At 57.0% G+C, this 25,180-nt stretch overlaps 3 protein-coding genes and 1 long non-coding RNA gene across 10 annotated transcripts; 3 read left to right on the forward strand and 1 right to left on the reverse strand.

The window, feature by feature from the left end:
• The first annotated feature begins 46 nt into the window (after positions 1 to 46).
• On the forward strand, positions 47 to 6,537 carry LOC129472252 (collagen alpha-1(XI) chain-like). 2 transcript variants are annotated; one of them, XM_055261691.2, is made up of 2 exons: positions 47 to 427; positions 4,535 to 6,537. In XM_055261691.2, the coding sequence occupies exons 1-2, from the start codon at positions 291 to 293 to the stop codon at positions 5,211 to 5,213; spliced, it is 816 nt and encodes a 271-aa protein (XP_055117666.1). In that variant the 5' UTR covers positions 47 to 290; the 3' UTR covers positions 5,214 to 6,537. The 2 variants fall into 2 exon arrangements, with proteins under 2 accessions (XP_055117666.1, XP_055117667.1); XM_055261692.2 differs by having other exon boundaries at positions 89 to 1,471.
• A 774-nt stretch (positions 6,538 to 7,311) lies between these two features.
• On the reverse strand, positions 7,312 to 9,328 carry TMEM88B (transmembrane protein 88B). The gene is made up of 2 exons (XM_055261693.1): positions 9,071 to 9,328; positions 7,312 to 7,545 (listed from the first exon to the last, which is right to left on the reverse strand). The coding sequence occupies exons 1-2, from the start codon at positions 9,326 to 9,328 to the stop codon at positions 7,312 to 7,314; spliced, it is 492 nt and encodes a 163-aa protein (XP_055117668.1).
• A 2,817-nt stretch (positions 9,329 to 12,145) lies between these two features.
• Positions 12,146 to 17,579, forward strand: ANKRD65 (ankyrin repeat domain 65). Of its 6 annotated transcripts, none has more exons than XM_055261915.2 (4): positions 12,146 to 14,903; positions 14,999 to 15,207; positions 15,412 to 15,952; positions 16,458 to 17,579. In XM_055261915.2, exons 2-4 carry the CDS (start codon positions 14,999 to 15,001, stop codon positions 16,905 to 16,907), a joined length of 1,200 nt encoding a protein of 399 aa, XP_055117890.1. In that variant the 5' UTR covers positions 12,146 to 14,903; the 3' UTR covers positions 16,908 to 17,579. The 6 variants fall into 6 exon arrangements, with proteins under 6 accessions (XP_055117890.1, XP_055117889.1, XP_055117888.1 ...); XM_055261914.2 differs by having other exon boundaries at positions 12,147 to 14,870; XM_055261913.2 differs by having other exon boundaries at positions 12,152 to 14,903; positions 14,982 to 15,207.
• Positions 17,580 to 19,820: 2,241 nt separating this feature from the next.
• Positions 19,821 to 24,593, forward strand: LOC134735657 (uncharacterized). The gene is made up of 3 exons (XR_010118984.1): positions 19,821 to 20,357; positions 20,677 to 21,769; positions 22,091 to 24,593. It is a non-coding gene; the product is annotated as an uncharacterized lncRNA (long non-coding RNA).
• Positions 24,594 to 25,180: the final 587 nt, after the last annotated feature.

Below are 25,180 nucleotides of genomic sequence, written 5' to 3' on the forward strand. Positions count from 1 at the left end.
CGAGGCCCCTCCCCGAGCGGCCACACCCACGCCGAGGCCGCGCCCACGCCCTCTGGCGCGAGCAGAGGGCCACGTGCACAGACCCTGGAGAGGCGCGCACGAGCGGACCCCGACACGCAGGGACACGCAGCACCAGCCGAGATACGACCGAGGCACGCATGCGCGGGCACGCACACACACACACTCCAGTCTCCCTCTCCCGGCCGAGGCTGTGCGGCCCACGTTCTCCACCCCTCTCCGACCCCCAGCTGGGGGAGCCGAGCAGGGAGGTACCAGGCTAGGCCCTCCCCATGCCCACCGCTGCTGTGACTCTGGGTGCTGGTGTCCCTGCAGCCAGGCCCAAGAGAACCCCAGGGGCTGGCGGTGGCACCAAAAAAACACGTCCAGACCCTGGTTTCACCTTGGCCACAGCGCTGGAGGCGGGTAGGTGTCCTGGGTAATAGGACATGTGTCCCAGGGACTGACCAGCAGGGATGGGAAGGGCCATGGGGTGGAACTTACAAGGACACAGTGCCTTGAAAGGGGACAGAAGACAGGAATTCGAGAGAGACTCGAAGCTCCCACCCCACCTGGGCTTCTTGGAGGAAGAGGCATGGGAGTGGGAGATGGCTGGTTGAGGCCCTGTCCACTGGGACCACACTGGGCCTGTTACCCATATACCCTACCCAGTGAGGGGCCCAGACTCCAGGACCCAGGACACACCCCCAGCAGGACTGGAGGGGCCCACTGGTGAGCCAGGAGCTCTTGAGTCTTGGGGTCTTGGTGAGGCCCAGACTAGAGGTGGCTGGTTGCAGGGGGCGTTCTGAGGGACAGTGGCCCCGAGGGCAGATTTCCCCTGCTCCGGTGGGGCTGGGCCGGCAGTGTCCCCTGGACAGGAGAACCCTACCCCGGCCCTCCCTCGGAGTAGCCATGGCCCTCTTCCAGGGCCTCCTCAGCTCAGAGCTGGGGGGCGGGGGATGTGGGGGGGTGTCTGCCAGGATGTCCCCTCCTTCTCCACCCTCTCCTGGAGGATGCGCCGCAGGAGAACGGATGGGGCTCCATGGGCTTCCTTCCTCCCTTTCAGGCAGGTGAGACACCGTGGGGCCGTGCAGACGGCCAGTTCTCGACTTTGCCTAAAAAAGGAAGCAGCAGGCTGAGTCTGAGGAGCTGGCGGCAGGAACAAGGGAGAGCTGTGTCCCCGCAGGCGCCCCCCCGCCCCCCCTGCCGGGGATCTTGGCAGTGGAGGTGCTGGCTGGGCTCCACAGACCTCAGGCCTCGGCTGGGACCAGAAATGCCTGGTGCTTCCGCCTGGGCCCGGTGGGGGGACTTTGGGTCTCCAGAGTGCAAGCTGTGCCACTTCGAGGGGCCTCGCCAGGCCCCCCAGCCCCCAGTACACAGGGGCTGCTGTGGAGATGACGCTCAAGGCCGCAGCCGCTGGAGGACCTGGGGTCTGACCAGAAGCTGGCTGCAGACCCTGCGGAGGCACGCCCAGGTAGTCAGGCAGGGAGCTGGGCCGAGGGTCCCCCACCCTGGGGAGGCTCACAGCCAGTGGCCCGCTTGTCCCCCACCCCTGCCCAGCAGGCGGGCCACAGTTACACCTCAGCCGGCCTTGCAGGGAAGTTTCCCTCACTTCTGGAAAAAGTGAGCGGGTCTTCTTGGCTGTGTCTCAGGCCCTCAAGGAAGCGGCCGCCCTCCTCCCTTCAGCTCGCCATCAGCGGGAGAAGGCACAGGAGGCCTGGCCTCCACTCAGCCTGGGCCGAGCTCAGCCACCTGCCTTGCTCCCAGCTCTGCCTGGAGTCCCTCCAGCTAGGAGACCCTCCCCATCAGCTCTTCCCGTGCCCCTCAGTATTCAGGACTCATTCCTGTGTCCTGCCCTCCACCCGCTGTCTCCACCCCAGAGGAGGGATGTGGACAGAGGGTCCCAGAGAGCATGGGGTCAGCCAGAGGTGCAGTGTCAGGGCCCGGGCTGGACTTGAGGCAGACACCGGAGGAAGCACAAATATAACAGCCAGAACCCTCCACTCTCCAGGGAGAAGGGCCCGGGGGTAAGAGGCAGAGGCAAGGACGGGTCAGACCAGATCACAGCGGGTCCTGGCCCCGAGCCCTCTGCCTCCTGCAGGCACAGCCCCTGTCTGATCCTGGTGGCCTGGAGCCCCACGGGGTGGGGAGCAGCCTGGTTTGGCCGTGGCCACCCTGCCCCCACGGTCTGGGCCTGGGCTGAGGGAGTCCCTGTGCCTCACTTCCCGGAGCCGGCCTGCCCTGCCGGTCTGTCTGCAGGCAGGTGGAGGGGGTTCCAGGAAGCTGGGGAGGCTGCTCTCACCCGGGGACCGCCCCTGCCCCCACCCGCCTTTGGGAATGCTCCCTCCTCCGCACAGTCCAGGCTTCTGCAGAAGAAGAAGGGCCTTTTGTCCCCAGCTGGCTGTGGTCATGTTTGACCCCAGGGAAAAGGGCAACTCCCGAGGCCTCTGACCCCACCCCTGACCCGAGCTGAGGGCAGGACGCCCAGGTCCGCACCCGGCGCCTTTTGTTGCTGTTTTCATGGATCTCACAAATGCACTCAAGCACACACAGGAACAGATGGACGGGGCGGTGAGGGGCGGCGGCGGTGAGGGGCAGCAGTGCGGGCCTGAGGCACTGCTCTGGGGTGTGCCTGAACCCCGGGACCCCCCCCCCACAACAGTAAGTGGGGCAGAGCAGGGGTCCCCAAGAGAGTAGGGCACACCCAACTCCTAGACTCAACCTGCTCACTGGGGTCAAGGACAGGTCCTGGGGGCCTCAGGGGTCACTTTTCACTTCCCAGGAGCCCAGGCCTGCCCCTCTGGCCCCAGAGCTGACCCCACTCAGTCCCCCGTGCCAGCAGCAGCTGGGGTGGCGGGTAGACACCTGGTGGGTAGCAGCCTGGGTAGGGGCGGGAGCTGCACCATCTGCGTCTGTCCATCCATCCCTCGTCTGTGTGCTGGGCACAGCCGCACCCCAGCCTCAGTGCTGGGGACACATAGGCGCCGGGCCAGCACTGCCAGGCTAGGAGGGGTGGGCCGTGACCAGCCAGGAAAGATACGGTCTACTTGTTTTCCCTGTGAGAACGGGGTCACTGGGGACTCGCACACAAGGGGTACTCGAGGAAGAGCCTTGCAGGCAGAGAAGGAACCGCGAGTGCCGAGAGCAGGGCTGGGGGGCAGGAGGGGCCTGTGCCAGGACTGCAGGGGCAGAGCAGGCTGGGGGCCTTCGGGAGGGGTGGCCGGGTGGAGGCTGTTGCCAGCCTCGACAGGGGCAGGAAGTTCGTCACAGCGACAACAGAGCCCGACCGGTGGAAGCCAGAGAGCAGCAGGCCTGAATGACCCAGGGTTTCCCAATAGCATTGCCCCTTCCTTGTGTGGGTCCCCTCACTTTGCCTCTGTGCTGGGACATCCTTCCCTGAAAGGGAGAGGAGGACCACATGCTGCCCCTTCCCCAGACACAGTCCAGACAGGATCAGGCCACGGCCCTGGGCAGACCCAAAACTCCCAGGGGCCTGGACCCGGATAGGGAGGAGGCAGCAGGGAGGGACTGACCTATGTCCACACACCACGAGGGACTCCCAGAGGCGGGTAGGGCGGGGCTGGGAGCAGGGGCCTTAGCCCTCAGACCAGCCCACTCACCCTGGGGAGTCCCTGCCCCACAGCCTGCCCAGCTTACAGGCCTGGGGGCAGGGGCAGGCCAGAGGGACAGAGGGAGCCACATCTGAGGGGTGCCCCAGCTGCTCACACCGTCTGAGGCTGTGCTTGCCAACAACTCTGCTCCCAGGAAATATTTTGCAAATCAGGAAATGACACGGGGCAAGGTGGGAAGCTCACTGCATCCAGTGGGGTGGGGCCCCTTACTGCCCCCGTGCTGCGGCACCAGGCGTGATGGGGACGCAGATGGGACACACACACACAGTCCGGGCTCCCATTTGGGCAGGGCAGGGGCCCCAGCCACTGGGAAAGAATGCCAAGCAGAGGTCCCCACAGCCACCCTGCAGCTGGAGAGCTGTGGTAGAGACTGCAGGAAGAGGGAGGCCGCTCCTGGCCCTCAGGCTGGGGGAAGGGGCTCTGGGGGAAGGGGTGTAGAGGCACCCTCATTGTGGGGGCGGGCGTGGAGACCCAGGGCCCTGAAGTGGAGGGGTGTTGGTCATGGACGCCATGCTGGGCAAAAGTTGGGAGAGATCATGGGGTCTAGGTGGGGTCCTGCCCCAGGAGGGGCTAGAAGGGCTGGGCAAAGTCCAACTGTACACCTGGGCCTTGAGGAGGGGAACCCTGGCTGGGGGCCCCACCTCCCCCTCATTTCATGCCCCCCTCTTGGCTTCCCAGATGGTGGCCAATAAAGAAGCTGCTTAGGATCCATCAAAGAGGCCAGGCAAGAACCCAGGGGAAGAACCCAGGGGCCTCAACGCGGGGCCCGTTCTGTCCTAGGGGGTGGGGCCCCTGCCTTCCAACGTGGGGCCTGTTCCGTCCTGGTGGTGGGGGGGTGGGGCCCCTGCCCTGGCACATGGGCTCTGGCCTTTCTGAATCGCCCCCTCCTTGCTTCTCTTCCGCAGGCCGGGCCTCTGCTCTCCGGGGCTATGGCCTCCCACAGGCACGTTCCTACACCCCTCTGTGAACCGCCCACAGGCCCCCCCACAGGTGTTCCTCTGTGAGCTGGTCGGGCAGCTGGGGCTGGGCTTCGCTGCTCCGTGCCTTCAACCTCCCTGGCGGTGCGGGGCCTCAGGGTGGGCCTGGGAAGCTGGAAACACCTTTGGAAACAGCCGCCTGAGGCAGCTGTGGACAGAAGAGCCTGCCCAGCAGCCAAGGGAGCCTCTCCGCTCAGCCTCCCCACCCCCACCAGGCCCAGCTGTTGTTTTCATGGCTCCGGGACCAGGCGGATCCTCAGCCAAGAGCTTCCCAGGAGAGCTCTCATCTTCAACCCCTAGTGGCGGCCAGAGCCAGCCCAGGCAGGAGGGGAAGGAAGGCAGCCGCGGCCCGGGGGAAGCCATCCTGGCAGCTTGGCCACTGGCCTGGCTCCTGTCTGACCGGGAAAGGCATCAAAGCCGGACTCGGATGGAGGCTGGAAAACCCCGAGACTTCTGCTGGACTCGACCCAGCCACACACCAGGCTGTGCTCAAGGCCACGGAATGAGCCGCGACCCTGGTCACAGGCTGAGCCTTGACCCTGGCCCCAGACGGAGCCCAGACCTTGCTGGTCACAGTCTGAGCCCTGCTGGCAATATGATGTACTAGATCCCTTAAAAGGCCTTCCAGCAACAACCAACTTCTGGATGAATTACTGTGAGTGTACATTTTTATTAGACTGCTGGGTTTCCAAGAAAGTAATTATCTCCGAGCCTCCCCCAAATTAAACAGCAAAAACAAATAAGGCCAGGTGGGGTGGCTCATGCCTGTAATCCCAACACTTTAGGAGGCTGAGACGAGAGGATTGCTTGTGCCCAGGAGTTCGAGACCAGCCTGGGCAACATGATGAGACCCCCGTCTCTACAAAAAATTTAAAATTAGCTGGGTGTGATGGTGCACTTTAGTCACAGCTACTTGGGAGGCTGAGGCAGGAGGATCACTTGAGCCCGGGAGGGCGAGGCTGCAGGGAGCTGGGAGCTCACCACTGCACTCAGACTGGGCGGCAGAGCAAGACTCTGTCTCTAAATAAACAAACAGACAGAGTAGTGTGGAGGCCTGGATGGTGGAAGGCCTGATGGTTGGGAAAGCAGATAACTCCCTGGACGCACACAGGGACAGACAGCCAGCCTGCGGCCAGGGAACAAGTATGTTTCTCTGCCTAGGGGCTGCTAAACCAGGGGTCTCAAAGGTCACTGAGGGGGCCGAGGGTGGTCTCGCCTGGAAAAGGGGAATAGTCTCTGGAGGGAAGCATCCCTATGTTGGACCTCAGAATTGTCACAGATAACAGCTGACAAACATTACCAAATGTTCAGAGAAACACCATGCTACTGATGAGAATCAGCAGAAACAAGTCATAGATTTAGACCCCCAAAGACTAGGAAATTGGAATTATTTAGTACAGAATATAAAATATATATGAAATATGTTTAAGAAGTGGAAACTGTAATCTAAAAAGCAAGCATGTACCAAGAGACCATAAAAAACAATCAGACACTTTTTTTTTTTTTTTTTTTTTGAGACAGAGTCTTGCTCTGTCTCCCAGGCTGGAGTGCAGTGGCGTGATCTCGGCTCACTGCAAGCTCCGCCTCCCGGGTTCACACCATTCTCCTGCCTCAGCCTCCTGGGTAGCTGGGGTTACAGGTGCCCACCACCACGCCCAGCTAATTTTTGTTTTTTTTTTTTTTTTTTTTTTTTGAGACGGAGCCTCGCTCTGTTGCCCAAGCTGGAGTGCAGTGGCGTGATCTTGGCTCACTGCAAGCTCCGCCTCCCAGATTCACGCCATTCTCCTGCCTCAGCCTCCCGAGTAGCTGGTATTACGGGCGCCCGCCACCAAGCCCAGCTAATTTTTGTATTTTTTAGTAGAGACGGGGTTTCACTGCGTTTGCCAGGATGATCTGGATCTCCTGACCTCGTGATCCACCCGCCTCGGCCTCCCAAAGTGCTGGGATTACAGACGTGAGCCACAGTGCCTGGCCTGGATATGTTAACGTAGTAATTTAAGATAAAATGAATGAGTTAATCAGCAGATTAGACTTAAGACCGAAGAGAGTAATTTGATGAGGGGGTAAAAGAAAACGGTGAGGATACAGAGAAGGAATTCGTGGTGAAACTGGACATAACTGTTGAGGGATTTCCGGAGCTGATGAACGTTGTGGACCTGTGGCTTACACCAAACAGGGTGGGTGTGAGCTCAGCACAGCTAGGACGCGCTGGTGAGACTGAGGAACACCAAAGTCAGCGAGGAGATCTTAGAGTCATCCAGAGACAGCCGACCGAGGCCGGCGCATGTCTGAGTGCGAGCCTGGCCATAAGCTGAGCCCTGCTGCCCACACCCTGGGCTTCTGGAACCCTGGGCTTGGCCAAGCGTGGGCGTCTCCCCTGGGAGCCCCAGAGCCCCGGACGCTGGAAGCTGGGACCTGGGCAGGCGCGGGAGGCCTTGGGGCTGGGGCCTGCGCCCCTCCCCTTAGGGCCGCCTGCCGGGCTCTGCCCTGCCCTCCCCTCCCCTGCCCTCTCTTCCCGTCCCCTCCCCTGCCCTCCGTGGCGGGGGCGGGACTGCGGGCGGGGGAGGCCGGGGTCGTAGCCTGGAGCGCTGCGCGCCCAGCCAGGAAGGGGCAGCGGGGACGACGCTCAGTTTTCCGGGCCGGGCCACGCGATGGGGTCGCGCGCGAGCTCGCAGGCCTCCCGAGGTTTCGCAGCGGCCGCCGGGTCACACCCAGGCGCAGAGTTGCTCGTCCCCGTCGGGGCGCCCCGGGGGGCGGCGGGGTCCGGGCGTCCCAGCGGGCGGAGGTAGCAGCGGGCGGAGGCGCCGGGCCAGGCGGGCGCGGACGGCCGAGGCGAGCACCAGCAGCGGCGGCAGCGAGAGAAGCCCGAACACGATGAGCGCCGCGGAGCCGCGATCCGAGAACAGCGCGCGGCACCGGGGACCGGGAGCGGGGTGGACCTGGGGGCCAGGCGGGCCGTCAGTGGGGGGCGGGGCGGGGTGATGGAGGGGAAGGAGAGAAGAGGGGAGCAGAGCAGGGTGATGGAGGGGAGGGGGAGGGGTGGGGGCAGGGCAGGGTGATGGAGGGGAGGGAGAGAGGAGGGGGGCAGGGCAGGGTGATGGAGGGGAGGGGGAGGGGTGGAGAGGGGAGCGGGCGGGATGATGGCGGGGAGAGGGAGGGGCAGAGGAGGGGGGCGGGGTTGGATGATGGAGGGGATGGGAGCAGGGCAGGGTGATGGAGGGGAGGGAGAGAGGAGGGGGGCAGGGCAGGGTGATGGAGGAGAAGGGGAGGGGTGGAGAGGGAAGAGGGCGAGATGATGGAAGGGAGACAAGAGGGGAGCAGGGCAGGGTGAAGGGAAGGGAGGGGAGGGGGTGGGGAGGGGGCAGGGCAGGGTGATGGAGGGGAAGGGGAGGGGTGGAGAGGGGAGAGGGCGAGATGATGGAGGGAAGGGAGAGAAGAGGGGAGCAGGGCAGGGTGATGGAGGGGAGGGAGAGAGGAGGGGGCCAGGGCAGGGTGATGGAGGGGAAGGGGAGGCGCGGAGAAGAGGGTCAGGGTGATGAGGGGGCGGTGAGGGCCGGACGGTGGGCGGGAGCAGGGTGGAGAGGGGAGGGGAGAGACAGCTGGGTGGAAGAAAGGATGCAGGGCCGCGGCAAAGGGAGATGGAGGGGTGCAGCGCGGGAGAGAGGAGTGGGCGATGGAGAAGATGAAAGATCAGGGGCGGGGCGATAGAGGGGCCGTGGCGGGCTGAGCAGGGCGGGAAGAGGGAGCGGAGAGATGGAGGGATGAAGGATTAGGGCCTGGGCGAAGGAGAGGCAGGGCAGGGAGAGGGGAGAGGGCGGGCCGCTGTGGGCCAGGCAGTGCTGAGGGGTGAACGGGAGATCTAGGACGCAGCAGGTAAAGGGCTGAGCAGGGTCCCTTGAGGGAGGCTCAGAAAAAGCGCCCACTGCCGCGTTCTGCCCGCTTCTGCCCTCCTGCGGCCTCCCATCACCAGCTGGCGCCAGCCCCCATGCCAGCAGAAAGGGGCCCGGGGCCATCTGCCTAAACCCCGGGCCACAGACCAGACCACAGCCCACTCCGAAGGTGGGGAAGCCCCGGGCTGGCAGGAGGGCCTGGGAGGGGCCGTGTGTGTTTGGGGAGGGGCTGGGGGCTGTGGGTTAGTGAAACTTGAACAACATTTTCATCTTCTTTTCCTGGAACCCCGTTCTCTCCCCACCCCCACCCAGCTGTCCAGGCCCTGGTAGCCCCTGGTACAAGGCCGAGAGGCCTCGGGGAGGGGACAGAGCTGTCCCTTGGGTGAAAAACAAAAGCCCTTCTTTGGCTGTGGCTGGTAGGGGTGCTTGGGAGAAGAAGGGGCTGCCAGGGAGGGGCACAAGTGTCTCTGAGGACAAGGGGCAATTCTGGAAGGGGGCACAGTGCCTTCAGCCGCAGGGCATGCCCACTCCCTAGGACCCCAGCTAGTCCCCCGCCCACGGGGCACAGGCTCACCCTCGAGTGGCACAGGAATCCCAGGTAGACAACGGCCGCCGCAGGCAGTAGCACCAGCAGGAAGGCTGCAGCGGGCAGCAGGAGGTGCAGCAGGAGCCCGGCCAGCAGCCGGCCAGGCAGCAACAGGGGCCCCGACCACCCTGGGCACGTCAGGGCTGAGGCCTGGTGGTCAAGAGGTCCCCGGGGCAGCATGGGTGCTGTGTCGGAAGCACCACCTCCCCCCTCCTCCTCCTCCGTCTCCCTCCCCTGCTCACTCATGCTCCTGCTGCTGCAGGCCTGCGGCCTGGGCGGTGCTCAGTGCAGAGTGGTGCTCCCCAGGGCCGCCCTAGAAGACCTTTAACCCCGCCCCACGTTGCAGCCAGTCCACATCCCCCAGCCAGACTGTGGACCCTGGCTAGGGAGGTACTTCCCTGATGTCTGTCCCAGAGCCACAACCCCACCTCAGTTTCCCCTCTGCCAGGCAGCTGCAGCTCCAGCAGCGCCAGTCTCCAGCCCCAGCCAGCTCCTGGTGCTCTGGGCAGGCCTCGCAGGGCCCTTCCCACCAGGGCCTCTTCCCTCCCTGTCCCGGGCGGGGCTGCAGCTCCCGCACACAAAGACCTCATTTCAAAGGGCTTGACTCTGACAGCGGCCCCATCAGTAGCTGGCACCTGGAGGCCAGGCCCCCACCCCTGTCCCAGCCCCAGCCCCGCTGCTCCCTCATCTGAACATCTTGTCGGTGTCCTCCGCCTGCATGTCAGAGTGGATGAGAGGACACCTGGGATGCGCGTGAGCTGCAGGGTGTGGGGCCCATACACGGCAGGCACTCAGCAGGCTGGGCAGGCACTCGGCAGACACTCAGCAGGCTGCCAGGGACCACAGGCACCCTTGCGTCTGAACCCAGCCATCTCGAGCAGAGGAAAGGCAGATTTTCCAGGACAAGAACCTGTGTTCCATCATTTTTTTTTTTTTTTTTTTTTTTTTGAGACAGTCTTACTCTGTCACCAGGGCTGGAGTGCAATGGCATGATTTCAGCTCACTGCAACCTCTGCATACCTAGTTCAAGTGATTCTCCTGCCTCAGCTTCCCTAGTAGCTGGGACTACAGGCACTCACCACCACGACCAGCAAATTTTTTTTTTTTTTTTTTAAAGTAGAGACGGAGGCCGGGCGCGGTGGCTCACGCTTGTAATCCCAGCACTTTGGGAGGCCGAGGCAGGCGGATCATGAGGTCAGGAGATCGAGACCACGGTGAAACCCTGTCTCTACTAAAAATACAAAAAATTAGCCGGGCGTGGTGGCGGGCGCCTGTAGTCCCAGCTACTCGGAGAGGCTGAGGCAGGAGAATGGTGTGAACCCGGGAGGCGGAGCTTGCAGTGAGCCGAGATCGCGCCACTGCACTCCAGCCTGGGTGAGAGAGCGAGACTCCGTCTCAAAAAAAAAAAAAAAGTAGAGACGGGGGTTTCGCTGTGTTAGCCAGGATGGTCTCGATCTCTTGACCTTGTGATCCGCCCACCTCGGCCTCCCAAAGTGCTGGAATTGCAAGCATGAGCCACTGCGCCCCACCGATCATTTCTAGTCAGGGGCAAAACTTTTCCTATCCAAAACCCCAAGCAGTTTCTCCGAATGTTACTCCCAACTCTGACTTTTTTTTGAGACAGGGTCTCACTGTCACCCAGGCTGCAGTACAGTGGTTCAATCACGGCTTACTGCAGCCTTGACCTCTTGGACTCAATCAGTCCTCCCACTTCAGCCTCTTAAAGAGCTGGGACTACAGGCACCTACCACCACGCCCAGCTAATTTTGGTATTTTTTGTAGAGATGGGATCTTGTCACGTTGCCCAGGCTGGTCTGGAACTCCTGGCCTCAAGTGATCTGCCTGCCTCGGCCTCCCACAGTGCTGGGATGACAGGCATCAGCCCCTGCGCCCAGCACAGTCCCTGATGTCTGTCAGTCTCCCAGGGCTTTATTGCACATCAGCAGTTCCAGCTCCATTTTGTTTTCTTTTCTTTTTTTTCTTTTTTCTGTCTTTCTTTTTTTTTTTTTTTTTTTGAGGAGGAATTTTTTGCTCTTGTTGCCCAGGCTGGAGTGCAATGGCACGATCTTGGCTCACTGCAACCTCCACTTTCCAGGTTCAGGCGATCCTCCTGCCTCAGCCTCCTGAGTAGCTGGGATTACAGGCACACGCCACCACGCCCAGCTAATTTTGGTATTTTTAGTAGAGGTGGGGTTTCACCGTGTTAGCCAGGATGGTCTCGAACTCCTAATGTCAGGTGATCCGCCTGCCTTGGCCTCCCAAAGTGCTGGGATTACAGATGTGAGCCACTGCACCCAGCCTCCAGCTCCATTTTCTTTTTTTTTTTTGAGACAGTCTCACTGTCGCCCAGGCTGGAGTGCAGTGGCACCATCTCGGCTCACTGCAGGCTCCGCCCCCCGGGGTTTACGCCTTTTTCCTGCCTCAGCCTCCCGAGTAGCTGGGACCACAGGCACCCGCCATCTCGCCCGGCTAATTTTTTGTATTTCTAGTAGAGACGGAGTTTCAGTGTGTTAGCCAGGATGGTCTCGATCTCCTGACCTCGTTATCCGCCCGCCTTGGCCTCCCAAAGTGCTGGGATTACAGGTGTGAGCCACCGCGCCCAGCCCAGCTCCATTTTCATAATTAATTGACAGGAGTAGGTGTCTGTGAGCTGAGCCATTCCCTGTGAGGCCTTCTAGTGGGCTGCATCCCTTCCAACACGTTCCAGGCCTCTCCAGCTTGCCTACTTCCTTCAGACGTGTGAACAGGAAGGAGAGCGGTACCACGTGGCGTGTGACGTCTAGCAGGGCAGCAGAGGCCTCCCTGCAGTGTCCCTACAGCGCCAGGCACGGTGGCTCACACCTGTAATCCCAGCACTTTGGGAGGCTGAGGTGGGTGTATCCCCTGAGGTTAGGAGTTCGAGACCAGCCTGACCAGTATGGTGAAACCTCGTGTATAAAAAAAAAAAAAAAAATTACAAAACTTAGCTGGGCCTGTTGGCATGTGCCTGTAGTACCTGCTACTCGGGAAGCTGAGACAGGAGAATTGTTTGAACCTGGGAGGAAGAGGTTGCAGTAAGCCAAGATCAAACCATTGCACTCCAGCCTGGGTGACAGAGCGAGAATCCAACTCAAAAAAAAAAAAAAATTAGCCAGGCATGGTGGTGTGCGCCTGTAATCCCAGCATTTTGGGAAACTGTGGAAGGCGGATTACTTGAGGTCAGGAGACCAGCGTGGCCAACTTGGTGAAACCCTGTCTTTACTAAAAATACAAAAATTATCCGGGCATGGTGGTGGTTGCCTATAATCCCAGCTAATTGGGAGGCTGAGGCAGGAGAATCACTTGAACCTGGCAGACCGTGGTTCCAAGTGAGCTGAGATCACGCCACTGCACTCCAGCCTGAGTGACAGAGTGAGACTCCATCTCAAAAATACAAACAAAAAGTTAAAAAAGTTGCAAAACCTCTGCTTTCTAAGTGCCCCCCAACCAGGTCCCTCGCTTATTCATTCAACAAACACTGCTGAACTGCTACTAAGTCCCAGGGACTGTCACCGGAAAAGGAGGTCCCGATCCAGACCCCAAGAGAGGGTTCTTGGACCCCACGCAAGGAAGAATTCGGGAGAGTCCACTGAGTAAAGTGAAAGCAAGTTTTAATAGGAATGTAAAGGAATAAGAGAAGGGCTGCCCCATAGGCCGAACAGCGGCCTGGGCTGCTCCACCAAGAACTCTTATTATTGTGTCTTGATATGTGCTAAACATGGTGTGGATTATTCCGGACTTTTCCGGGAAAGGGGCAGGCAATTCCCGGAAGTGAGGGCTCCTCCCCCTTTTAGACCATCTAGGGTAACGTCCCGGCGTTGTCATGGCAACTGTAAACTGTCCTGGTGCTGGTGGGCGTGTCTCTCTCATGCTAATGTATTATCATCAGCGCATAATGAGCAGTGAGGACTGGCTGTAGGTTTTGGTGGTTTGGGGCCAGCTTCTTCACGGCATCCCGTTTATCAGCGGGGTCTTTGTGATCTGTATCTTGTGCTGATCTCATCCTGTGACTAAGAATGCCTGACCTTCAGGGAATGCGGCCCAGCCGGTCTTGGCCTCATTTTACCCAGCCCCTGTTCAAGATGGAGTCTCTCTGGTTCGAATGTTTCTGCAGAACCATTCCACGTTCTTTGGATTCACGGCAAAGGGGCTGCGGCCTCTGCCCCTCTGTGCCCCACTGTGTGTGGGTCCTAGAAGCATTGCAGAGGCAGCTGTGGCTGCCCCAACTACGGTGGAACCTGGGAGACGGGAGTCTTGGGAGGGGCCTCCTGGAGGTCCATTCTAGCTTCTACCTCTGGGAAGCTGGCGTGAGGTAGTTTCTGTGGCCTCCCCGGCCCTGATTAGGACGGGACTTTCCACCCAGCCCCCAGAGCTCCTCGCTTCTTTCCTGGTCAGCCTTACAGAGCTTCCCTTCTAGAAGAGGAAGACAAACATTTAAATAAAGTAAACACATAGATACTTTCCTATAGTGATAAATGCTAAGAACAAACTAAAACAGGGTTAGAGACGCACATTGCCGCAGATCCATCTGTGGTCAGGCTCTGGGAAGGTGATGGATGAGTAGCCTGATGAGGTTTGCGGGGCAGGGTCTGTGTGGCTGGGAGGGCAGTGGGATGGGGTCCCTGGTCCCTTGCCTGGAGACCCTTTGGGCCCTTGGAGAGGCAGGTCCTCTAGGGAGTGGGGGAGGCCAGGCCAGGGCCCTCAGGAGACTCTGTCCTTGGGAACCTGGGAGGCTGAAGGGGGCTGGGGTGGGAATGGGCAGCCCCCATCACCTTTCCCGTGCAGCCACTGGAGAGGCCAGGCTGCTGCAGCCACCCCAAAAAGCCACGCTCTCTTCTCCTGCCTGGCCCCATGTACTGGGAGACAGGAAGTGCCCTCAGCACCAGCCCTACCCACGCTGCCCCAGGCCCCCAGGATCCCGATGCCCCAGGCCTTGCCGGGGCAGAGCTGCTTTTCCGGATGCCGATGCACCCTAGCAGGGATTCTCCCCTCACTCCCCACCGCCCCCCGCCCCCCGCCCCCATCTGCCCAGGCATCTGTCCCTTCCCTGGCTCCAGACTTGCCCCAGCCAGTCCCCAAAGGGTTTTCATCCCTACCATGCCAGCACCACCCTCTTCTCCAGGCCACCTGCCTGGAGTCCTTGGTGAATCTTTTGTCCTGTCCAGCATTTACAGAAAGGAAGGCCAGAACCTCACCCTGCCCTCCTCCCCAGCCTGGAATCAGGAGGAGGGGCTGGCACCCACCCCTGGGTGGGCTTAGCCAGCAGGGACAGGAGTGGGTGAGGGGGCTGCCCGAGGGTGGGCCCCGTGGAGAGACCTGTGAGGCCTTCCAGGGGCACATCGGGGGCACATCCAAGGCTGTGCTTCCTGGGGGAGGTGGCATCTGAGCAACTTTCATCCACAAGCATGTTCCTGCTTGTCCTCCCCAACCGCCCTGGCCTTTGTTCCCCAGGAGGGCAGCTGAGCTGGGGCCCTGGCAGCCAGCAGGGGAGGGAGTATGTTGGACAGGGGCTGTGCCCGAAGGCAGGGCCTTCCTAAGTAGCTGAGTAAACAGCATCAGGTGGCCTCAGCCTGGCCCAGGGGACCAGCTGTGTTCTCCCATCCCCTGCAAGGCTGAAGCTGCCACCTTTCAGCTTTTCAGCAGCAGACGCTCCACCCCAAAGCCTGCAGAAGGGATTTTGTGAAGAGGGTCACCAGGCTGAGCCTCGGCCAGAACCCGTCTACAGAGGACCCCCAGCCAGAGCGGAAAGCTCCTGAGCCAGCTCCCTTGGGTAACGGAGCCAAGCCCCTCTGAAGGCTAAGTGGTAACTGGAATGGGGGGCTCCAGGTTGGCCTGGGACACTGGGCTGGGGGCAGGCCAGAGGCCTCCATGGTGGATGTAGGATCCCTGCTTCCCCAGATGGACTCCCAGAGGCCTGAGCCCAGAGAGGAGGAGGAGGAGGAACAGGAACTGCGGTGGATGGAGCTGGACTCCGAAGAGGCCCTGGGAACCAGGACAGAGGGGCGTAGTGTCTTCCAGGGCTGGGGGCACCTGCTCCAGGCCGTGTGGAGGGGCCCTGCAGGCCTGGTGATGCAGCTGCTGCGGCAAGGGGCCAGCGTGGAGGACAGGTGCACCTGGGCTAGGGGGTGAAGGGGTCCGTTCTCTGGGTGGGGCAGGATGGGGGTCCCAGCACTGGGTGGGAGGAGGAGTCCCTTCTCTGGATGGGGTAGGACGGGGGTCCCAGCGCTGGGTGGGCAGCAGGACGGGGTGGGGCAGGGCGGGGTTCTGGTCAGTGGTCCATCCCCGCGCCGACGCCCTTGCCCCCTCCTCAGGGACCACGCAGGCCGGACCCCGCTCCACTTAGCCGTGCTGCGGGGCCACGCGCCCCTGGTGCGTCTCCTGCTGCAGCGAGGGGCCCCGGTGGGCGCGGTGGACCGGGCGGGGCGCACTGCGCTGCACGAGGCCGCCTGGCACGGGCACTCGCGGGTGGCCGAGCTGCTGCTGCAGCGCGGGGCCTCGGCAGCGGCGCGCTCCGGGACGGGGCTCACGCCGCTGCACTGGGCCGCTGCCCTGGGCCACACGCTGCTGGCCGCGCGCCTGCTGGAGGCTCCGGGCCCGGGACCCGCGGCGGCGGAGGCGGAGGACGCGCGCGGCTGGACGGCGGCGCACTGGGCGGCCGCGGGCGGGCGGCTGGCCGTGCTGGAGCTGCTGGCGGCCGGCGGCGCGGGCCTGGACGGCGCCCTGCTCGTGGCTGCCGCTGCGGGGCGCGGGGCGGCGCTGCGCTTCCTTCTGGCGCGCGGGGCGCGGGTGGACGCCCGGGATGGCGCGGGCGCCACAGCGCTGGGTCTGGCGGCCGCCCTAGGCCGCTCCCAGGTACGTCCCGCCCTTCGCCCGGCAGTGATGGGAGGGTGCGCAGGGCCAGGAGTCCCAGAGACCTGCCCCGGGGGCAGCTGGAGCCGGGCTGGGGGACGGTGTCCGGGCACGAAGGCCCTGAGCGCGCCCCCGGCTGTGCCTCTCCGGTGTAGCCCCGTCCCGTGGCGACCAGGGCGGGACCCGAGGCCCGGGGCTCAGCTTCATGCTGGTGGCAGCAACAGACTCTCCGCCAGCGCCCGGCCTGTGCCTGAACCCCCGTTCCCAGGCAGCAGGCAGGGTGATGGCTGCAGATCCTTGGATTTGCTCTAAGGAACCTTAGGGGGAAAAGTGGACGTTTCCAAGCAGGCCAGCCTTGGGTTCTGCCTCACTTACAACATGAGGAAGTGGTGTCAGGAGAGTCAGGCCACTGCGGGGACAGAAGAGGCCTGGGCTGGGCAAACGCCTGGTGGCTCTGCCCTTCGCCTGCTGGGCTGAGGCCGGCCCCTACTCTTCTCTCCTCTTCTAGGACATTGAGGTGCTGCTGGGCCACGGGGCAGACCCAGGCATTAGGGACAGGCATGGCCGCTCCGCGCTGCACAGGGCTGCTGCTGGGGGACACCTGCCCACCGTCCAGCTGCTGGTCACCCAGGGGGCTAAGGTGGATGCGCGGGACACCCTGGGCCTCACACCCCTGCACCACGCTTCTCGGGAAGGCCACGTGGAGGTTGCCGGCTGCCTCCTGGACAGGGGTGCCCAGGTGGATGCTACCGGCTGGCTCCGAAAGACCCCCCTACACCTGGCTGCAGAGCGAGGGCATGGCCCTACCGTGGGGCTTCTGCTGAGCCGAGGGGCCAGCCCCACCCTGCGGACGCAGTGGGCCAAGGTGGCCCAGATGCCTGAGGGGCACCTGCCCCAGGAGCTGCCAGAACTTGGAGGGGGGCAGAAGGAGTGTGAGGGCACAGAGCCCACGGGCTGAGCCAGACAGCAGGCTCCAGGCTCCACCGCCCCAGCCATTTCCAGGCTCTCTGGCTGAGGCTGCCTGTCTAGAGGGGACATCAGGGGAGAGGCTTCTGGAGGAGAGGGTGGGAGAAAGTGGGGGATGTGGCTTGAGCCGCAGTCACAGGCCTTGGCTGGACCAGGGATGGCCCTCAGCTCCCAGGAGGGCCCACTGACCCTGCAGCTCCAGCCTTCTCCCCACTCTAGCAAAGAATGAGCTGTGGCAATGAGGGAAGAGAGAGACCCTCTCATATTGTTTTATACTCAGTACCTGTTTTAAGAAAAAACAACAAGGAAGTAAAACCAAAGACAGGCAGCCCAGTGCCAGGCCTGAAACCAGGCCTAGGCCTGCCTGGCCTAAACCCAGTAGTTAAAAATCAACTCAAGTTAGAAACCGCTGTTATTCATATTTTCCAGACATTGTATAGAAGAACATTGTGAAACTCCCTGCCCTGTTCTGTTGCTCTCTGACCACCAGTGCATGCAGCCCGTCATGTACCACCTGCTTGCTCAAATCAATCATGACCCTTTCATGTGAAATCTTTAGTGTTGTGAGCCCTTAAAAGGACAGAAACTGTGCACTCGGGGAGCTCGGATTTTAAGGCAGTAGCTTGCCGATGCTCCCAGCTGAATAAAGCCCTTCCTTCTACAACTCGGTGTCTGAGAGGTTTTGTCTGCAGCTCGTCCTGCTACATTTCTTGGTTTCCTGACTGGGAAGTGAGGTAACTGACAGACGATGGAGGCAGCCCCTTAGGTAGCTTAGGCCTGCCCTGTGGAGCGTCCCTGCAGGGGACTCCGGCCAGCCTGAGTGACGCAATCCAAAGAGCACTCCCGGGTAGGAAATTGCCCCGGTGGAATGCCTCGCCAGAGCAGTGCGTGGCAGGCCCCCGAAGAGGATTAACACCGTGGCTGAACACCAGAAAGGAACTGGTGCTTGGAGTCCAGACATCTGAAACTTGGTAAGACTAGTCTTTGGAACTTGCCCCACTCCACCTGAATAGACCCGTGGCCTGATCACCCATGGCGTGCCTGCATTGGCACTTTTGTTCTGGTTTTGACTTGACTTAGATTGGGTGATACTTTGGTTTTGGTTTTGACCTGGCTTGGATTTCTGGATACTCTGATTTTGGTTTTGATTTTGGTTTTGTGTAAACTGCAAAAATGTGTGTGTGCCCTTTTTACCTGTTTTTTGTTTCGTGGTGTGCGTGTGGTGTGAGCGTGGTGTTTTGTCTCGAAGAAGCATGGGTCAGGCACAAATAAGCCCACCCCACTAGGAACTATGTTAAAAAAATTTTTTTCAAGAAAGAATTAAAAGCCAGGTGTGGTGGCTCAAGCCTGTAATCCCAGCACTTTGGGAGGCCGAGGCGGGCGGATCACGAGGTCAGGAGATCGAGACCATCCTGGCTAACACGGTGAAACCCCGTCTCTACTAAAAATACAGAAAATTAGCCGGGCGTGTTGGCGGGCGCCTGTAGTCCCAGCTACTCGGGAGGCTGAGGCAGGAGAATGGCGTGAACCGAGGAGGCGGAGCTTGCAGTGAGCCCAGATCACGCCACTGCACTCCAGACTGGGAGACAGAGCAAGACTCCATCTCAAAAAAAAAAAAAAAAAAAAAAAAGAATTAAAGGGAGATTATGGTGTTACTGTGACACCAGGAAAACTTAGAACTTTGTGTGAAATAGACTTGTCAGCATTAGAGGTAGTTTGGCCATCAGAAGGAAGCCTGGATGGGTCCCTTGTTTCAAAGGTATGACACAAGGTAACCTGTAAACCAAGGCACCCAGACCAGTTTCCGTACATAGACAGTTACAGCTGGTTTTAGACCCCTTTCCCCCCCACAGTAGTTAAGAGAACAGCAGCATAAGCGGCTGGCAGAGGCAAGGAAAGACCAGCAGAGAGAAAAGGAGTCCATCTATACCAATTCTAAGTTAATTTAGACTAAAGAAGGTCTTATTAATAGCAAAGGATAATTGAAATCCCAAACTTACAAGGTTTTCAACAAAAGTGAAGTTTGCTAAAAGCTAACAGTGTAACATGTATTATGGTAACTTCTAATCTTGTGGCCTCAGACGGTCTAGTCCAAAGCCAGAAAAAAAGTTCGCTTTAAAAAAGAAAAAAAATAAATAAATAAATAAATAAAAAAGAAAAAAAAAGGGGGAGGCAGAATTTATGTAAAAAGAGTGTTATATGGTAAATTATTGTCCTGAAATAAATTAACTGGTTGTTTAAAAAAAAAAAAGTTTGTAATAAGGCAGAAAGTTGAGACATGTTGAAGAATTGTCGGCGAAAGTTGTAAAAGAAAAAATGTTATAAAAAATTGATGCAAAAAATGTTGTATAATTTAAAAGTAATAAGCCAGGCCGGGCGCAGTGGCTCACGCTTGTAATCCCAGCACTTTGGGAGGCCGAGGCAGGCGGATCATGAGGTCAGGAGATCGAGACCACGGTAAAACCCCATCTCTACTAAAAATACAAAAAAAAATTAGCCGGGCGTGGTGGCGGGCGCCTGTAGTCCCAGCTACTCGGAGAGGCTGAGGCAGGAGAATGGCATGAACCCGGGAGGCGGAGCTTGCAGTGAGCCGAGCTGGCGCCACTGCACTCCAGCCTGGGCGACAGAGCGAGACTCCGTCTCAAAAAAAAAAAAAAAAAGTAATAAGCCCTGAGTACTATTTTTTTTTTTTTTTTTTTTTTTTTTTTTTTTTTTTTTTTTTTGAGACGGAGTCTCGGTTTGTTGCCCAGGCTGGAGTGCAATGGCGCAATCTCTGCTCACTGCAAGCTCTGCCTCCCGGGTTCACGCCATTCTCCTGCCTCAGCCTCCCCGAGTAGCTGGGACTACAGGTGCCTGCCACCACGCCCGGCTAATTTTTTGTATTTTAAGTAGAGATGGGGTTTCACCGTGTTAGCCAGGATGGTCTCGATCTCCTGACCTCGTGATCTGCCCACCTCGGCGCCCCAAAGTGCTGGGATTACAGGCATGAGTCACCGCACCCAGCCCCTGAGTACTATTAAAAAAAAAAAACAAAAAAACAGTTTATGTGCAAGGTGTATAAGAAAAGTAAAATATACCTTTGGTAAAAAAAATTATAAAGGGGCATAAAAATGTGGATTTTTACCTACATTAAAAGGTTAAAAAAATTATTGTTTTAAGAGTTCAAGCAAATTTTAAAAAGTAAATTGTAAAGAAAATTCTGTGTGTAAACATATTAACTAAAGTTAAAAAGGTATCATCCAGTTTTTCTGTGAACTGGACATTAAAGTGAAAATGCAACAGGTTTTTCTTAAAGCATCAACCTGCTCTTTAACAAAAATTATAAAAGGTTAAAAAGAGTCTATAAAATCTTACCTTATGGTCAAACATGAAAAATTGGATAAATATGTCTACAAGGTTTTATTAAAATTAAGTTTAACATTAATAACACACTAATATAAAGGTAAAATTGGCCGGGCGCGGTGGCTCACGCTTGTAATCCCAGCACTTTGGGAGGCCGAGGCGGGCGGATCACGAGGTCAGGAGATCGAGACCACGGTGAAACTCCGTCTCTACTAAAAATACAAAAAAATTAGCCGGGCGTGGTGGCGGGCGCCTGTAGTCCCAGCTACTCGGAGAGGCTGAGGCAGGAGAATGGCGTGAACCCAGGAGGCGGAGCTTGCAGTGAGCTGAGATCGCACCACTGCACTCCAACCTGGGTGACACAGAGAGACTCCGTCTCAAAAAATAAAAATAAAAAAAAATAAAAATAAAAAAAAAAGGTAAAATTTAGCTTATCTGGTATAAAAATCATACAAGAGGCCGGGCGCGGTGGCTCACGCTTGTAATCCCAGCACTTTGGGAGGCCGAGGCGGGCGGATCACGAGGTCAGGAGATCGAGACCACGGTGAAACCCCGTCTCTACTAAAAATAGAAAAAATTAGCCGGGCGTGGTGGCGGGTGCCTGTAGTCCCAGCTACTCGGAGAGGCTGAGGCAGGAGAATGGCATGAACCCGGGAGGCAGAGTTTGCAGTGAGCCGAGATTGTGCCACTGCACTCCAGCCTGGGTGACAGAGCAAGACTCCGTCTCAAAAAAAAAAAAAAATAAAAAATAAAAAAAAAAAAAAATAGCCGGGCGCGGTGGCTCAAGCCTGTAATCCCAGCACTTTGGGAGGCCGAGGCGGGTGGATCACGAGGTCAGGAGATCGAGACCATCCTGGCTAACACAGTGAAACCCCATCTCTACTAAAAAATACAAAAAATTAGCCGGGCGTGTTGGCGGGCGCCTGTGGTCCCAGCTACTCGGGAGGCTGAGGCAGGAGAATGGCGTGAACCCAGGAGGTGGAGGTTGTGGTGAGCCGAGATCGCGCCACTGCACTCCAGCCTGGGGGACAGAGAAAGACTCCGTCTCAAAAAAAAAAAAAAAAAAAAAAAAAAAAAAAAAAAAAAAAAAAAAAATAAAAATCATACAAGAAGCATTATTAAATATAAAATGGTGTTTAGCTTTCTTTGGTCTAAAAACTAATAAAAGGCCGGGCGCAGTGGCTCAAGTCTGTAATCCCAGCACTTTGGGAGGCCGAGGCAGGCGGATCACGAGGTCAAGAGATGGAGACCATCCTGGCTAATCCGGTGAAACCTCGTCTCTACTAAAAATACAAAAAAATTAGCCAGGCATGGTGGCGGGCATCTGTAGTCCCAGCTACTTGGGAGGCTGAGGCAGGAGAATGGTGTGAACCCAGGAGGCGGAGCTTGCAGTGAGCCGAGATCTTGCCACTACACTCCAGCCTGGGCGATGGAGCAAGACTCCATCTCAAAAAAAAATAATAATAATAAAAAATAATAAAAAATAAAAAAAATAAAAACTAATAAAAATAGGTGCTAAAAGGCCGGGCACGGTGGCTCACGCTTGTAATCCCAGCACTTTGGGAGGCCGAGGCGGGCGGATCACGAGGTCAGGAGATCGAGACCACGGTGAAACCCCGTCTCTACCAAAAATACAAAAAATTAGCCGGGCGTGGTGGCGGGCGCCTGTAGTCCCAGCTACTCGGAGAGGCTGAGGCAGGAGAATGGCGTGAACCCGGGAGGCGGAGCTTGCAGTGAGCCGAGATCGCGCCACTGCACTCCAGCCTGGGTGACAGAGCAAGACTCCGTCTCAAAAAAAAAAAAAAAAAAAAAAAAAAAAAAAAAAAAAAATAGGTGCTAAAGGAAACATTCATTTTACTAGAGGATCATAGAAGTTTAAGACTTAAAACAAACTTTGGCAATTAAGACAGCATACCAAGATGCAAAATGCCTGGTTGAAATGGATCAGATATTTCATCTCACGTTAAACAAAAGCAATTGTTATGCTTGTGCACATGGCAGGCCAGAGGCCCTGACTGTCCCCCTTCCACTAAAGTGGTACTCCAGTCGACCAGGCATGGGCTGCACTGTAGCTCTTTTCCAGGATTCTACAGCCTGGAGCAGTAAGTCATGCGAAGCTCTCTCTGCTATATCCCGAAGTCCCTGCGGGTCAGCCCCCGAGGGCCATCCAGCTTCTGTCTCCCAACACTAAGTTCACTTTTTGTCTCTCACGGCAGGGAGGAGACAGCATTCCTTGGAGACCTGAAGGGATGTGATGAGCTTAAGAATTTTCGAGAGCTTATCAATCAGTCAGCCCTTGTTCATCCCTGAGTGGATGTGTGGTGGTATTGGGGTGGACCTTTACTGGGCACTCTGCCGAATAACTGGAGTGGTACTTGTGCTTTAGTCTGTTTGGCTACCCCTTTCACCCTGGCATTTCATCAACCAGAGGAGAAAAAAAAACAAGACATCGTAAAGAGAGAGAAGCCCCTTATGGGTCTTTCGACTCTCACATCTATTTAGATGCAACTGGAGCCCCGCAAGGAATACCAGATCAATTTAAAGCTTGAAATCAAATAGTCGGCCGGGCGCTGTGGCTCACGCTTGTAATCCCAGCACTTTGGGAGGCCGAGGCGGGCGGATCACGAGGTCAGGAGATCGAGACCACGGTGAAACCCCGTCTCTACTAAAAATACAAAAAAATTAGCCGGGCGTGGTGGCGGGCGCCTGTAGTCCCAGCTACTCGGAGAGGCTGAGGCAGGAGAATGGTGTGACCCCGGGAGGCGGAGCTTGCAGTGAGCCGAGATCACGCCACTGCACTCCAGCCTGGGTGACAGAGCGAGACTCCGTCTCAAAAAAAAAAATAAAAAAAAAGAAATCAAATAGTCACAGGATTTAAGTCAATATTTTAGTAGATGACGGTTAATAAAAATGTCGATTAGATAAACTACATCTATTACAACCAACAGCAACGAGCTTTTCATGAGTTTAAAAGAAAAACTCATGTTGGCCCCAGCCCTGAGGCTACCTGACCTGACAAAACTCTTTACACTCTATGTGTCAGAAAGAGAAAACATGGCAGTTGGAGTTTTAACCCAGACCATCAGGCCCTGGCCAAGGCCAGTGGCCTATCTCTCAAAACAACTAGACGGGGTTTCCAAAGGCTGGCCCCCATGTCCAAGGGCCCTGGCAGCAATGGCCCTGTTAGCACAAGAAGTAGATAAGTTAACTCTTAGGCAAAACCTAAACATAAAGTCCCCCCATGCTGTGGTGACTTTAGTAAATACCAAAGGACATCATTAGCTAATGAATTCTAGACTAACTAGATACCAAAGTTGCTCTGTGAAAATCTCCACACAACCATTGAAGTTTGCAACACCCTAAACCCTGCCACCTTGCTCCTGGTATCAGAGAGCTCAGTTAAACATAACTGTGTAGAGGTGTTGGACTCAGCTTATTCTAGCAGGCCCAACCACTGAGACCACCCTTAAACATCAGTAGACTGGGAACTGTACGTGGACGGGAGCAGCCTCACCAACCCCTGCAAAGTGACTCTGAAAAAGACGACAAGCCCTGCTCCAGTCACACCCGGAAGCTGACTGGTCCACACATGGCCGAAGCATGAGGAAACTCATTGCGGGACTCATTTTCCTTAAAATTTGGACTTGTACAGTAATGACTTCAACTGACCTTCCTCAGACTGAGAACTGTTTCCAGTACATACATCAAGTCACTGAGGGAGGACAAAAGATTGCTATTATTTTATGGTTATTATAAGTGTATCAGGACTCTAAAAGAAACTTGTTGTATAATGCTATTCTATCCAAGGTATGTAGCCCAGGAAATAACCAACCTGATGCATGTTATGACCCATTTTAAGCCTCCCATGATCACAGGACTGGTCTTTTTCTAGGTGACACAAGTAAGGTAATAGCTAGAACAGAAGAAAGAGGGGTCCCTAAAAATGTAACCTTAAAATTTGAGGCTTGTGCCACTATTAATAGTAAGCAGCATGGAATAGGATGTGGTTCTCTAAATTGGAAAAAAAGTTACACAGTAAAAAAAAATAAGTATATCTGTCAAGAATCGTATTTATGTGAGATGTGTCAATACTGCTCTTGTGGCCGGGCGCGGTGGCTCACACCTGTAATCCCAGCACTTTGGGAGGCCGAGGCAGGCAGATCACGAGGTCAGGTGATTGAGACCATCCTGGCTTACACAGTGAAACCCCGTCTCTACTAAAAATACAAAAAAAAAATTAGCCGGGTGAGGTGGCGGGTGCCTGTAGTCCCAGCTACTTGGGAGGCTGAGGCAGGAGAATGGCGTGAACCCCGGGGGGCAGAACCTGCAGAGAGCCGAGATCGTGCCACTGCACTCCAGACTGGGCGACAGCGAGACTCTGTATCAAAAAAAAAAAAAAAAAAAAAAAATACTGCTCTTGTGTCATTTGGGCTACTTGAAAAGAAGATAAAAAAGATCCTGTTTGGCTCCAAAAAGGAAGTCAGCCCCTCCTGCACGAGTGGGAGCTACAATCTTTTAGAATTGATCATCACAAACCCTTCAGACCCAAAGTGGAATAAAAAAAAAAAAGTAACATTATGCATTGATAGAAAAGGACTAGATCCTAGTGTAAGTATCCTAATAAAAGTAGACGTTCAAAAACGCTCTCCACAACCAATATTTCAGACTTTCTATGATGAACTAAATGTGCTAGTACCTGAGATTCCAGGAAACACTAAAATTTTGTTTTTGCAATTAGCCAAACATGTAGCCCAGTCTCTACAAGTCACCTCAAGTTATTGTTTTTTTTTGTTTTTTTTTTGAGACGGAGTCTCGCTCTATCGCCCAGGCTGGAATGCAGTGGCGCAATCTCGGCTCACTGCAAGCTCCGCCTCCCGGGTCCACGCCATTCTCCTGCCTCAGCCTCTCCGAGTAGCTGGGACT

The sequence above is a fragment of the Symphalangus syndactylus genome, chromosome 22 (genome assembly GCF_028878055.3).
Source record: "Symphalangus syndactylus isolate Jambi chromosome 22, NHGRI_mSymSyn1-v2.1_pri, whole genome shotgun sequence".
Taxonomy (NCBI): Eukaryota; Metazoa; Chordata; class Mammalia; order Primates; family Hylobatidae; genus Symphalangus; species Symphalangus syndactylus.

Bases quoted from the DNA above. Each gene is read 5' to 3' on its own strand.
- LOC129472252 (XM_055261691.2), top strand. From the start codon at position 291: ATGCCCACCGCTGCTGTGACTCTGGGTGCTGGTGTCCCTGCAGCCAGG. The intron at 428-4,534 runs GTGTCCTGGGTA...TCTCTTCCGCAG, and splicing joins ACAGCGCTGGAGGCGGGTAG to GCCGGGCCTCTGCTCTCCGG.
- TMEM88B (XM_055261693.1), bottom strand. From the start codon at position 9,328: ATGAGTGAGCAGGGGAGGGAGACGGAGGAGGAGGAGGGGGGAGGTGGT. The intron at 7,546-9,070 runs GTGAGCCTGTGC...CCTGGCCCCCAG, and splicing joins GATTCCTGTGCCACTCGAGG to GTCCACCCCGCTCCCGGTCC.
- ANKRD65 (XM_055261915.2), top strand. From the start codon at position 14,999: ATGGACTCCCAGAGGCCTGAGCCCAGAGAGGAGGAGGAGGAGGAACAG. The intron at 15,208-15,411 runs GTGCACCTGGGC...CCCCCTCCTCAG, and splicing joins GGGGCCAGCGTGGAGGACAG to GGACCACGCAGGCCGGACCC. The intron at 15,953-16,457 runs GTACGTCCCGCC...CTCCTCTTCTAG, and splicing joins CCGCCCTAGGCCGCTCCCAG to GACATTGAGGTGCTGCTGGG.